Raw genomic sequence first — 14,299 nt, 5'->3', positions numbered from 1 at the left:
TGGCACTTGACTGCGTATGGTCTAGCTCAGCAGGCTAGCGGGGCATAGTCGCACTGTGTGATGACTGATGCGTCCAATTGCCATCGACAGTGTGAACTTAAGCTCGCTCACACGCCTGCTGCCAGCGTCGAGGCTAAATTCGCAGCGACACCGCCAGGCTATGCAAACAGCGCTTCTCGGTCATGCCGCTCCAGGAGCCAGAAGCCAGAGCCTGAAGCCAGAAGCCAGAATCCCATCAATGGCATTGCGCGGCACGGAGTACATTCAAAGAGGCTTGGGTGAGGTGACGAGAGGAGCAGGTACCGGTACTGTACGCAGTTCTGACGTCCGTCTCACCCAATCAGCACTCAACCGTGGGCTGCCGCTTTTTTGGGCATTGCGTGTCTGACGAGCTGCCTGTCATGATGCCCAGCAGGGACTGCGCGTACCGGTACATGTGCATATCGTAAGGTTCCAGGCTGGCAGGCCGCAGGGTCGCATCGAATCGAAGCATTTGCGCGGGTTGATCTTTGACCAGGCACCTGTGCTGCGACGGAGGCAGGGAGGAGGCCATTCAATGCCGCGGGGTGTCGAGCAGGTGTCTATGTACAGTAGAGACGCTGCTCTCCATCAGACGTCGCAGCAGAGCCAACATGGCGACGGCATCACGAGACAACTGGTACCAGCCGAGTTCTTCACATAATACAGTACCTACTCACTGTGCAAGTCCTCCGTTCTCAAGGTGGCTTCTATTATGTACCGTGCCGGACGTGCCTGGATTCAATTGGGCTGCTTCGCCAACAAAGAGGAGGAGGCGCCTCGTCTCCGTTAGTGCGCCTCGTTTCATACGACACTTCTGTGGCGAATCATGCCAAGCAACAACCATGATTTCCCGAGTTTCCGGTAGAATTACAGTGACAAGTACTCTTTGCCAGTCGAGGTCAATACCTTGCCAACTTACCTGACTGACAGACTGATTGACTCTGTGCCCATTCAGGTTTCCAACAGCGGTCCCTCGTCGAATCTGATGCTCGACTCGACTCGAGATGAACTGGCAGCCATCGATTCACGCCGGTCGCATGGGCTGGTACGACCATCGCCAGACCTTGCGCAAGCCAAGGAGAGGCAGTCCGACAGCCGATGCTATTCCTGGCTTGTCAGTTGTCGAGATGGGCACGGCATGTCACCTACCAGACTGGGACTCGAGCAGAGCGACGGGGACTGGGGGGGGAATGCGCCTGCAGTCAGCGCCCTTTTACCCGTCTGGAGCAGCATGCCAGCCAAAGACTTGTCGGTATTCTTGCAGGCAAAATACAGACACTACTTCTAGGTAGTAGGACGAGACAGACGCGACTCAGGGCGGGCACGCGTCGAGAAGATACGAGTACTACATACATGATGGCTGACCTCTTATTACCCAGAGAGAGGCCCAACGCATGACGCCGTTTGTCAATCATCATGAGAAGCTCCAACCAACTTGCGACAATGCGCTGCTTCATTTCGTACCCCGGATTTGAGCAAAGCCGCAGACGCCAATTCTTCTTCTTGTGTGTCCCTCCCTGCTCCTGGACGGGTGGAAACTCGTGAGCCCTCCACCAATCACCGGCGGCAGTAATCTTGGCCATGAATTCTTCGCTCATCTCCCTCATCCTTCTAGCCCTCCTTCTGGTGATTCGTCTGCGCCGTCCACCAATCACAGCCAGCTGACGGCATCCCCAGAGACACGAGCAGACCACGGCACAATGTGAGAGAAAAAGGAAAAGCCACTCAGGCCATTCTCCCGGCTGCAGAAACGGCACAGCAGCTGCCTGTCCTATCGACAGAGGCATCTCACCCTGCTGCAGGTCTCGACAGAAATAGCAGCCGCTTCAAGAGGGCTGTGAAGGACAAGTGAATGTTCATCTACAACTAAATGTCTCAGCCTCGGCAGCCACGGAACAAACAAAACTCGTCACGTCCATCAGTCTCTTTGCGACGATTCACGATCAGACAGCCGCGATCCGTTTAATCTCGGGCACCGGCTGGATGTACTCGTCCTCGTACCTTTTCCCTCGAGCGTGACCAACGCCTCCAACCCTCATCAGCCCGGCCACTGTGTCCCCTTCCGGACAAGGCTCGAGCCCACAGTGTGCCACCATCTGCTGATGACATTCAAAAAAGTATCAAATTTCTTTTCTCTCTCGTCCTGACACTAACCTCGGCAACTTGGCTGGCTTGACGAGTCCGGTCCAGACTCACAGCGTTAGCATGGCTTCGAATATGCTTCCATTCCGTAGGGAAGAATTTCAGCCTCAGGAGATCGCATTGGCTGAATTTCATTGTTCGTCGATCTAGATCCCAAAGAGGAGAAAAGAGGCGTTCAAATGGCAGACAGAGACGCAGCACATGCGCCACACCTTGTCAAACTCAAACCTACACCAAGTCCATCATTTCTTACCTTTAACGGCTGCGCCGTGGCTGAGCAGGATTCAGTTCAGCTCCAGCCCTTTTCTCAGGTGAGTTGTCTCATCTCGTCCCTCCTCTCTCCAAAGACTGGTTCTGCTGCTCTGCTACTACTGCCTCAAGTGCCGGTGTCTTGGAGTATTCCGTCCTAAACCGCAGGACTGCAAACTGCGGGCTTCCTTCGAGTCGGACCGAAAAGGCTGCCTTTGTTCTGCAAGGCTGAGGCCCAGAGACAACGTTGCATAGCATATAGGGGGACCCGCTACAGAGGACGGCAGCAGACAGAAAAGGGGGGGTCGCCGGCAAGCACCTGATTTGCGCCAACCACGGCCTTGTCTTGTTTCGCGGCTTACCAAAAAGGACTCCGTAACATGTTTGGAAACCAAGAAATGCATGACGATCTATCGTGTAATGCAGCTTTCCGTTTGTTTCTCTTCAAGCATGGGTCAGGCTGCAAGGGGCTCGACATTGATGCGTAGTAGCAGCACATGTATTGCATCTCTACGCAACCGATTTGCAGCATTCAGACCTACTGCTCCATGTATCAGTAGCTATTGATGCTTCAAACTGCGTCCTTGCATCCTCACGTGAGCCATCCATCACCTCTGCCCCGGATTTCGAATCCAACAACACCAACAACGCCCCGGCATCAAACATCTCTCCCGATCCCATGTCCCCCTCCCCACGTCCGCACAGCATCACCCAAAAGCAACCACATGCAATTCCGCCTCCTGGTCTGTGCCGCCCCCCCCAAACTGCGTCATGTCCTCACCGACTGTGTCGCACAAAAAGCACTACTACTAGTAGCAGACCGACACTAGAAGAGGCCCTCGGACCATGCCACTGGTGACGAATGATGGACCACAATCGAAGTTAGTGCATGTCCCAACTATGCTTCTTCTGCTTTGCTGTTCGTGGGTCTGGGGGATGTGTTGGCACATGGCAGCGTGGTATTACTACTAGTCCTCCTCTCAGGGGGAGAGACGAGATCTGGGGCTTCACTGGCCCGGCAACATCCGCCTCTTGTCCTGGCAGGACGAGTTACGAGTGAGGACATGTTGGATGAATGTTTGCCTTTCGATGGATCGAGGCAGCATCTTGTCGTCTTTTAATGTGAACAGTGATTCTGATACGAGTAGACGTGTGTTTCTACGGAGTGCCTAGGTAAGCCAGGTTCGACATCTTGCTACAGATGTCGCTTATAGTCTTAAAGACTCAGAGACTCAGTGCCACTCTCCGATCTAAGCAAGTCTATTATGTTGAGTCTGGTGACAAAAGATGCCCACTACCAATTCCACTCCAACACATACAATATCTCAAGCCTGAACCCACCACACGGCTTCCGCAAGTCGGCATCCGCACAGCAAACCAACAAGATAACCGCCCAGACATGCCCAACGAACAACGCTAAGGGGCATTTCTACTACTATTCCCAATCGCCGTTGCTCAGTTCGTCCGGTAGATAATTAACATTCACCGCATCTGCGCTCAATTTCTGTTCTCGGTTGGTTGGCTTTCAACCAGGAGAACCTCGAGCGCCGTTGGGGCAAACGTATTTCCAGTTGATGGACAAGTGCTGATTTGCGCCGGACCCGTCGACAAAAGCCACCCCTGAGCTGATCTTGCAAATCACGAGATTGGGCAAGGGGGGGTTGGCATCACGGCCCCCTTGTTCATTGCCCGCTTGGTAGTTGGTTTCGGATCAGACGCTGAGGGAATGATGCTGCTGTCTGTCGTATTCGCTCTGATTGCTCTTGTCCCTTCTTGCCGTGATGGAGGTTCTGCTCTGCTGGATCTGGTAGGATTGGCTCTGTGGGATGTTGATACTGTGAGCCATGAAGTAGCAGAGTCTGTAGAATCAAGAGTTCAGAAAGTTTGTATGAGTTCGTACAGTGGCCTCATATGTCTTCAACGAGGACCTATAACAGAGATAGGAGGCATTGTTTCCTCTGCGCCTTGTAAGGCCATCCTACGATCCAATCTCGTTCCACATTCTTGCCAATACGCTGTTCTCTTAGCTCGAGCAGTCCGCTTTCCCCCAGGGGACGGATCGTCTCCGATGACTGCGGACCACGTCCGGGGCAAGTGGGGCCGTCCGAGGGATGTCAAGTTCTGCTCCAACTACCTTCCTCTGTATTGCAAGTGCCTCAACGCTTTCATATAGTGACACGTTTTCCCAAGAGGCATTTGATGGTCTCGTATTATACTTGAACTTGTAGCTAAGCTTGGAAGGCACATGTCCCTGTTCATTACCAGACTAATACCTTTCAACTTTTCAGGGTAGGATGTCTGTTTGAGTTTATCCATTACTTGTCAATCAGGTGGTTCAGTCTCTATTCATCGTAAGCTTTCGTCTTTCCAGACTCTCATTTGCAAGATATATGGTAGCAGATAACAGGCGGTTCAATTCGTCATAAACCATAGGCGATGGTGACTATATGCCAATAGTTATACCAAGTCCTTCTCATATGACTAGCACATGACCCGAAGCTCAATACACTTCGTGTCAGTCAGAACGATAATGTCCGTTGAAGCTGACAATTTAAGGGTGAAAAGAGAGTCATGCAAATTTACGGCTTTCACAAGATCAAGTAACGCAGGATCAAGGGTGAGGAGGTCGACATTCCTTGAGAGGATCATGGTGCTAAATCGAGTCAATTCCCACCTGGCTTTGCTGCTGGAGAACTGAGGAGAACGGAAGCATGACGAGGAGGCTTGTAGAAATGCGAAAGCAATAAACCCTCGAGTCCCTCATGGGTGTTTCCTGTGCCGCCAGCGCGAATCACAGATTTCACATAATTGTTCCACAAGGCCCCTCCAGCTGTCCAACCCAAAACCAACGCTCATTGGAGTAAACAGCCGAAATGTTTTGCGTGGCAACTAGTTTACTCCCCAGCCTGCAAGCATGCCGTTTCACAGCTCTGGGCAGCACGGCAGCAAAGACAAAGTCCGGATGTCGCCGAACGTCGACACCACTGGGGATGACAATCAGTTCCAGCTCGTGGGTGACACAAACCAAGCCTCGTCTCGTCAGAGTAAGCCTTACGAGCAGGAAGTGACCTTTTGTCAGGATTTCAGAGACATAGTGATGAAGTCATTCTGTTCTCGCCAATTATAGGTAGAGTGTTGCGGGTGGTGGCGATGATCGTACGTTCGTGTCTTGGAGCTCATTGTGATTTCGCCCTGAAGACCCTGATGAAGGATAGTTCCAAGACAAACCCAAGATTCATCTGAAGTTTGTACTTCACGAAAGACTCCAGACCATCAAGCACAACAATGGGTGATTGGCGGAATTGCTCTGCATGTGAGACTGCAACGCATATGCTCACAGATGCAGCTCGCACTTGATCCTCTTCAAGACGATGGTTTACCACAGAGAACAGGATCTGCTTGCTTCTGTCCTAAGCGAGTTTTGTGTAACCTTTCCACTAAATTTATCTCGGCGTCAAGAGAGCTCATCAGCAAATACCCGAGGATAGAAACATGAATCAAGCTTGTCAGACATGCTAAGCAACACAGATAGGAAGCTCAAGAATAAAGACGTATAAGCATATCGAAACCTGTGGGAGTCCCATGACCCTCGATGGGGCACCCTGTGTCCGATACTCGCACAATCGACCTGTAAATGCCAGTTAGATCTGACCGCAGCTGGCCATTTTGAGCTCTACGCAAGGATGACAAGGACCTCTCTGCTCATACTTGAAGACTTCACTCCTCTAAATTGGTAGGAACTCAAATATGCATTATCAGGAAGCCCGAAAAACGTACATTGAACCAGGAGAGGAATCGAGCAGTAATGTCGCCCATGTTGTAGCAAAGGGTTGAAGACCTAGTCAAGCCATCTTGAGAGCATAAACTCGAATATTCATTGACTCCCATCGTGCAATGTCTTCTTCTGAATCGAAGTACATCATAGTCCTTCCAAACCAGCAACCACAGCATCGTCTCGTCGCAAAGCACACCTCACACGGCCAAAACAACTCACATATCACACCTAATCACACAAACATGCGCAGCATGAATCCCTCAAAGTGACTCTCATGTTCACAAAATGCCACAGCAGTAGACAGCCAGTCACTCTTGAAATACTAGTCTACATGGGAAGACCTGTATGGACCCTACATCACACAAACTGCACCACTCCGTGGCATGACGCACCAGACACGCAAGCAGACCCAAAAAGAAGGAAACCATTGTGTGTTTGCGGCAGTGATTCTGTGATGCTATGACTTGGTCGCTGGACTACTTGAAGATGGGCTTGGCCCGTTTCATTCAGACATACAAGCATATATCATCTTGATGTGCAAAAACCTCTCCATACCACTACACTCTTGTTGTTCCTTGTTCGTCTGAGAAATATCTTCTCAAGATACCTCGACTCAGAAACAGAGGATAGAAATGGTCTGGCAATCATTCTTTGCTGGGCTTGTCCTTGCAGGCTTTGGCAATGCTGTTCCAAGCGACATCGAAAAGAGGTATGATCTTCTATCTATGGGAGCGTGTCCAAGGCAGCAACGACAAAAGGGTTCCCTGCCAGCTCGTCAAGATGCCAAGCAGAGAGAAGCGAAAGGCCTACCTCGATCAACTTCCATCAACACTAACAATCTTCTTACACAACGCAGATCAAGCCTCATCCTCCCAGCCCCCCCATGGCGAGGCTCGGCCGTCCTCCCCCCCAGCGTCATCTACGACACACCCACGGCAACGCCCTCTTGGGACGACGACGACGACGATGAATACTCTACCCCGAAGCCAGACCCATACTCCGACGAGACATGGTCTCCCTATCCCCTCCCCACCGCCGCCGAGCCCTCAGCAACACCCCGTCCCTCCTATTCAGCCATTGTATCTGTTCGCACCACGACGTGGGTAATCTCCCGCTCGACGACAATCACCAGTGTAATCCTCGAAACGTACTACTCGACTCTGACGGACTATGGCGGCTCGGCCGAGGGCGGCAGCGGGACGGTGACGGTGACGACGTCGGTGACAGAGACAGAGTCGGAGTCTGCTCCATCGGGTTCGGATCCGTGTGCGGCCGCAGCGTCGGGCAGTCCTTCGAAGTATGCAAGTGAATGCTCGGTGTCGGGAGGACCTGTGACGACGATAACGTGGACGCCTGCTCTAACTGCGTATTCCCTCCCGCCCTCGTCCGAAGACGAAGGACGCGCACCAGCCTCGACATCGACAACTTCATCAGCAGCACCCTCAACGACCACGGCAACGTCAACGTCCACAACCACGGCAACAGAGACAAACACCCAGTCCCCCACGGCAACATCAACAGCAAACGAGAGCCCGCCCGTCGTGACAGGAGCAGCAGCCCCCCTCCACAACACAAACACTCGCGTTCTCGCAGCCGCAGCCGCGCTACTCGCCGTCCTGGCGTAACAGGTGCATCAGTCTGCTCCTCCTCCCCCCTCCCTCAACCAAAACCACCTACCTGCTTTGACACCCAAGAGCCCAATCAAACGTTCGGAAGGCCGTGTTCCGTTTCCTTGTTTCGTCTTTTCCAACGAAAATAACGCAAGATAGAGAGAAGAGAGGTAATAGGCAGACAACCTCGTCAATCTCTCTTCTCCCGTCGGACAAAACATCCCCTTCGATCTCCCCAATCAAGCGTGCCCCTCAGGGTAACGCATCGCAACGTCAACCCCCCTCCCAGGACAACAGCAGCAGCCTCCACAACGGTCCAGCCGCGTGTCTCTTCGGCTCGCTTCCGTCTCGGCAGGTCTCGCTCTCGTCCAACCACCGTCCGTCAGCAGGGGGAAAACAAGGCTCCGCTTTGGCGAGAAGAAGGTTCAGATATTAAATGCCAGGGAAGTAAGAAAATATTCTCCGGCACTGCCCTTCTAGGGGCAAATCGGATCGCGAGATGTAGGTCTCTTTTGTTCTCTCCCTCCATAGTATCCTGTCGTTTTCTGCATATGTACGCGCGTGTGTCATTGCTAGTGGATGGATGTGCAATATCCACTCTGCCTGTTTTCTCCCATGCTTTCTTTGTTTCTTACGGGCTTGTCTCGAGAAGAGGGGCGTGTTGCGGGTGCTGTCAAAGGGGGGTGTCCTTCTAGGCCGCTATCATTGCTGTTGGAAAGAGGAGAAGGGGGATCGGATGACATGAGAGCCATTGGGTGACTGCATCCGGATACCACAGTATCACTCGGTCCCGTTCAAGGGAAGACGCCGTCTGTCCTTTCATTTCTGATACCACATTGATTTAACCACTTGCTGCTTGTTTAGAAACCGACTAATGTGTAATTCCCCTCAAAAGTGAGCTCAAACATGCACATTGTTTTGTGAATTCGCGCATACTGTGTGGTATGGTATAAAGCAACCCCCTAGGGTCTTTGACATCCACTATCGTACGCCATAGCCATGTCATTGACTCTCGGCTGACCGGTATTAAACGCCAGCTGCTTGCATCTCTATCCATTCTGCGGAGTCCATCAACGTGTCTTTACCGTCCGGGGGGCCGTGGCCATGAGATAGACGAGGGGCACATGGACCCCTATCTCGTCTGCCTGAAGTATGTATGCACACGTTCCGATGCCCATCTCTCCCCACAAGCTAACGGGTACGGGGGCATCCGTCTGTGCGCTCTACCTGGGCATAGTAGCTATGCCAGTGCATGCACGACGCATATCCACTCCCGGCTTGGGCACGGATACTCGTACACAGAGCCCCCAGTTGACCGAATGGCAACGAGGAAATGCAGGACAAGTTGGCAACGCGTCTAGACCTCCGGAAGAGCACTTCTCACTAGAACAAAGCCCACTTTGAATGCCAAGCAGCGTCTTCCAAGTATCTAGCTGATTTACATGCAGCGGGGAGTGATGCCTGGGCAAGCAATTCAGCCCACTCCATGTTCATGGCCCCCAAGAGTCTGCCATATCGCTTTGGTGTCCGCATTGGAACCCGACATCGTCAAGCATTGCATGACTCTTGCAAGTATCTGTATGCCAGTCCATCCATCATCAGCCCATCAGCTCCAATCAGCAACCCTCCCAGAAGCTACACTAATCTATCCGTCACCCCAACCGCAACCCTGAAGCCATTCTCTTCCTAACCAGCTCCCCATTAGAGATACCGTCCAATAAACACGCATCTCCTCGGCCCCCATCAAACAATGACATCCATTGATTTGCGGCCAGGGCCGAGAGGATCATGGGAAAACACTTACTGGCCCAGAAACGAGCTAGACATGCCCCAAGTAAAATCTGCCTAGAGTCGGGGAACTTTGGATTCCAAGCCGGCGCCACTCCATTCTCTCTCTCCGGTGGCCCCTCATTTTCCTAGTAGTTCTTTGAAGGCGCCAAAATCTCATCACTTCCGCGGAAGCAGTCTTGGATCATCCTTACTTTCGAGTTCCGGTCCTCAACGGCTTCGCAGGAGGCAGCCCATCAGAGACAGAGGAGGCGTCGTGTCAAGGTCTCATCACATCATGTTCCCCCACCTAACCACCGCGTTCTTGCATCCTATATTGACGTTTTCCTCATCCGAGACCGCCAAGTGAAGGGCAAAGAGATAGAGCCCACATAGTCGAACCCCCCTCTCCTTGACACCCCCCCAAAGCTCATGTCGGCTATATTAACCACCGTCTTTGTTGGGAAAAGCATAGGACACAAAGTGAAGCAATGAAAAACTGCATTCTTTGCGTGAGTCATGAGTACCCAATCTACCATCCACGGGTAGCATCGCATACATCACGTCAGGAGCAATATCGCGGGAGGCCAGAACCACCCCCTTCTCCTATGTAGTATTCGACATGATTGTGAATGTATCATCACAAACTCGATTCGTCAAGGATTCTGAGGCATGCCAGGTGGCATATACACCCTTGAAATCCTAGCACGAGTCGTCCACTAACGGCGGAGAAGGAGATCTACCGTCTCTCCTCCACGATGCAGGTTGTCGGCTCACCAAAATCCTGCAAAAAGGCCCGAGACAGCCTCCACCGATTGCTAGTACAGATGCAGGCTATGGAGACTTTGCATGCAGGCAATAGTCCCACATGCCGATATCTTAAATCCTCTCCAAGATCCAAGTGGGCGGACTAACAAGGAGCAAGATGATGACCCATGTAATAATTTCCCTCCCTTGGAGATACATACAATGTCTCGGGTATACCCTCCTCTTTCACTCCCTCTCCCCCCTCTTCTCCCCTCCCTCTCCCTTTATCCATCCATCCATCCATCCATCCCACTCCCACTCCCACTCCCACTCCCACTCCTCTCCCGAGAGGAGAAAACAAGAAACAATCAAGACGTCCAGGGATGTCGAGCAGGCAGCATTAGTCGCCAACAAATGCCGTGACATGGCCAACAACGTGGCAGCAGTCGGCTGACTGCCGCTCCCGCACATTCACCAGTCATATACCTACGCGTCAAAGCCATCCCTCATCAAGCCCAATAAGATCCAAGTGGTCCTATGCATTCTTGCGGCATCAACAATTTCCACGAGTTGCGACTGCGTAGGCACACATCACGCTACCAGGCGAGATCTAGTTTTATCCCTGGCCAGGGCCTGAATAATACTACACGTCACATCTTTCAAAGGTGCCAGTCGTCAGTCTCGAGATCAGACAATGGTAACATACAGCAATGTGACAGTTGACGAGAGGCGTACCACTTTCATCGAGATACGCAAATCAAGTCCTGCAAAGAATTCTGTTTAGGGAAGCTACATAGCTTCTTGGACGTCGGGTTGCGGTCCAAAGATGCGCGAGATGCAGCATTAAAGAACTCCCAGGGGGGGGAGGGGCTGCGGATTCACCGAAGGTGTTGGTTCCTCACTCACCAACGCAACGTGTCTGGCAGTCACCTCCTCCCAACGAATGCTCTCGTCTTAACCGCCGCATTTCCAGCCTAAGAACCTTGTTGGCGGCAGTTGTGGATAGGAACGAGATGCGAGCAACGACGCGAAGGAAAACAAAGAGCCGCTTTGTGGGCCCCTTAGCCCCCTCTACACACCTGGCAGGCTCAGTTCGTGACGCTTCGCTGAAGCTATAGCGGCGATCACGGTCTGGGGCACGAGCAGTAGAGGCAGCGCCAATTAGGCGAACAGATGGCGGACAAATTCGAGCCAGAAGCAGACAAGATTCAATTTTGGGCACTGAGACAAAAGCAGCTGTATGTAGATAGAGCGAGTGAAACAAGAGATTCGAAACCAAGACCTCGACGTAGAACAAGAGGGATGCTAGCATTCCGTCGTGCTTCCCAATCACATCCCCCCTTTTGGCGTTTCGCATCCCTCCAGATTCTTCAAGGGAGGATATCCTCATCCTCAGAGGCATCACTGTCCTCGATGACGAATGCAGCGGAGCCAGCCGAGTATTTGGGCACCTTGTAGTCGGGCATGGGAATCAAAGGATAGAGCCGGTTCCGGACCACATTATCTCCGTAAGCCGCATACCAAGGTGGAAGCATGGAGTTGGGGACCGACCAGCCTAGCTTCGAGTTGCGTAGCCACAGCCTTACCATGTGGCGGGATGTCTCGTCGCTGTCCGTGTACGAGTCACGTCGGTGGAGTAGAGCCCAGTTGTTGAAAAAGAGCAAGTCGCCCGTCTTGAGATGGAGCCGCAGCTCCGAGCGGTAGGCGGCCTTTGATATTCTTTCAAGAGCGGACAGTTGCGTGGCCGTCAGAGGCGGGACATCGGTTGGCCCGCTGGAAGGGTGAGGTCCAAATCGATTCGGATCCATGCTGGCCATCAATCTGCCGTCGTGGATGGCGAGTGCGGGCGCTAAGTAGTGCTTTGCTCCACGCCCCGAGCTATCAATGACAGCGCTTATCTCAGCCAATGCTTCGATATCAACATTCGAGAGTCGAGGAGAAGAGAATCCTTACATTTGCACTGGCCAGTCAGGCGCCAACAGAGCCTTTGCCGCCCAGGGAGCTTCAGAAAGAAGCTCGTTGAATGCGGTGCTGACCGAACTCAGGTAGGTGTAGCCCCCCTTTTCTGCCATGTGACGGACTTGAAGAGCTAGGATATCGCAGCCCATGTCATTGTGGTAGGGCTGTTTGAATTAGTCCACGTCACATGGATTCTGTATAGGGGTGCAATAGCAGCAGAGAAGAAAGCTGTATACTTGCTTACCAGGGCTTGGCTGGAGTGAATGCCGTGGCGTTCCTCAGCCGGGACTTTCCAGAGCTTCGAACTGGTGATGTGGGCTGTCTTTGATATCAGAATCGGCAACATCCGCATCGTCGGTGATTGGATAGCTTACAGAGCACATTGCCCTTTCGATCTTGCAATCCTCGCTTATCGGCAACGTAGCTCGCGATGCCCAGGTAGATTGTGATGCTATCTTCGACCGAATATTTGGAGCCTCCGAGGCCCCTGAGGACGAAGAAGCCGCGCTGGTCATGAATTGCTTCGGCACATTGCGCAAGCCGAGCTTTAAGCTTTGGAAGGGAGAAGTTGTCCTGGTCAACTTCGTCTCCATCGAGGCTAAGAGCTGCCAGCCATGTCAGTTGCGCCTATTCTTCAGCTCGGTGAGGTCTGTTCCGGATAGTCTTACCCTTAAAGCTTTGAAGTGCCGCATTGATTTCCTCAATATCCTCGTCATGAAGCTGCAAGGTGTACGCCTCTCCATCCTCGAAATCAGCCCCTGACCAGGCTAGCGGGCCCTTGATGGCAACCTGAAGCTCTGACATCATGTTTTTGGATATGGCATTAGATGTGTCAAACAACATGGCTCTTGGCGTCTCTGAAATTATCATTGCTCTTGCTGGATGAGCTGTTGCAGTCCTTGGAGGGCCCCCAACCATGAGCGCGTGGCCCGGAGGCTCTTTTATATGCGAACGAGGACGGAGAGGAGAAGCAGCAGGCAGCGGTTCGGGCTCAACGCAAGCCAGCCAGCGAGCTCGAGCTTGCCACCAGGTGCAGAGACGCGGTGGAAGACGGATACGGCGACAGGGACAACGCGATGCGTCGATGTTTCCGAGAAAGTGGAGGTGGGTTGTGGGCCACCAACTTCGTAACGTATCTCTCGTCGTTTGCGCGCCATGAGGGATGATCTGTCCGCACACGACACGACGCACATCGCTTATCAGACTCGGAAGAGGACGTATGAGAATCCCCGACGTAGACGCAGAGTGCCCAAAGAGCTGCACGAAGCAAATGCAATCTGTTTGCTGAGTTGGTGGTGAAAATGTTGCAACGGGCCCCGTTTCCTAGCCGCACTGTTCGGCCAAAAGGGGGGGCACTTTGTCAACTGCAAGAATGCCCTTGGGAGCACATCTGCAGTGGTCCAGGGACGGAGACAGGCAGCAGGAGCATGGTTCAGAGGAGACCACTGGCTGATCGTTTGCGAGAGGCAAAAAGAGGAGTCGCTGTGTGGCCGCTCAGCGTTTGAGGTGGAAGAAAAGAAAACCTCAAACCATACCAAGCTTCTGCAACAGCAACCCAATTACGACACGCCTCCGGACGGGTGACCAGCCCAGAGTGGGTAACGAGAGCTCCAAGGGCACTATACAGCACATGATATGGGAGCGGTTCCTTTGCTTGGGCATAGTGACAGGCCAAGGCTGCTCCCGGCAGCAGTTGAGAGGATGGATGAAATAAGAGGGCAAGCGCTGATTGGATAAGCCCAATTGTAACTCTGAGTTCTTTTGGTTGCCAGCAGAGGAGGTTTTTGCTTTTGCCTTTTGTTGGGCCGCTGTTAAACGGGGTCCTCCATTGGCGGAGAGCAGAGACTGGGAGACAGTGATCAGACAGCTATCGCCATCAGCCCCTCCCCGTACCAGAAGCGAGTGGCATTTCCCCGACTGCGATGAAACACCAGGTTTTCGACACTAATATAAGACGTAAGCTTCTGTACTAGGACGACGAGCTGTGAAGCTGCAAAGCATGTGTGAGGGAACTGCCTTTCAGCGGCGT

General features: G+C 52.7%; 2 protein-coding genes across 2 annotated transcripts; one reads left to right on the top strand and one right to left on the bottom strand.

The window, feature by feature from the left end:
* Positions 1-6,819: 6,819 nt before the first annotated feature.
* TRIREDRAFT_111951 (uncharacterized protein) lies at positions 6,820-7,812 on the top strand (the record flags this gene model as incomplete). The annotated part of the gene is made up of 2 exons (XM_006969300.1): positions 6,820-6,896; positions 7,044-7,812. 2 exons carry the CDS (start codon positions 6,820-6,822, stop codon positions 7,810-7,812), a joined length of 846 nt encoding a protein of 281 aa, XP_006969362.1.
* Positions 7,813-11,681: 3,869 nt separating this feature from the next.
* Positions 11,682-13,074, bottom strand: TRIREDRAFT_69791 (uncharacterized protein; the record flags this gene model as incomplete). Its single annotated transcript, XM_006969260.1, has 4 exons — positions 11,682-12,189; positions 12,265-12,391; positions 12,645-12,875; positions 12,939-13,074. 4 exons carry the CDS (start codon positions 13,072-13,074, stop codon positions 11,682-11,684), a joined length of 1,002 nt encoding a protein of 333 aa, XP_006969322.1.
* Positions 13,075-14,299: the final 1,225 nt, after the last annotated feature.

Source organism: Trichoderma reesei (genome assembly GCF_000167675.1).
Source record: "Trichoderma reesei QM6a unplaced genomic scaffold TRIREscaffold_30, whole genome shotgun sequence".
Taxonomy (NCBI): domain Eukaryota; kingdom Fungi; phylum Ascomycota; class Sordariomycetes; order Hypocreales; family Hypocreaceae; genus Trichoderma; species Trichoderma reesei.
This window is presented reverse-complemented; position numbering and strand designations above follow the sequence as displayed.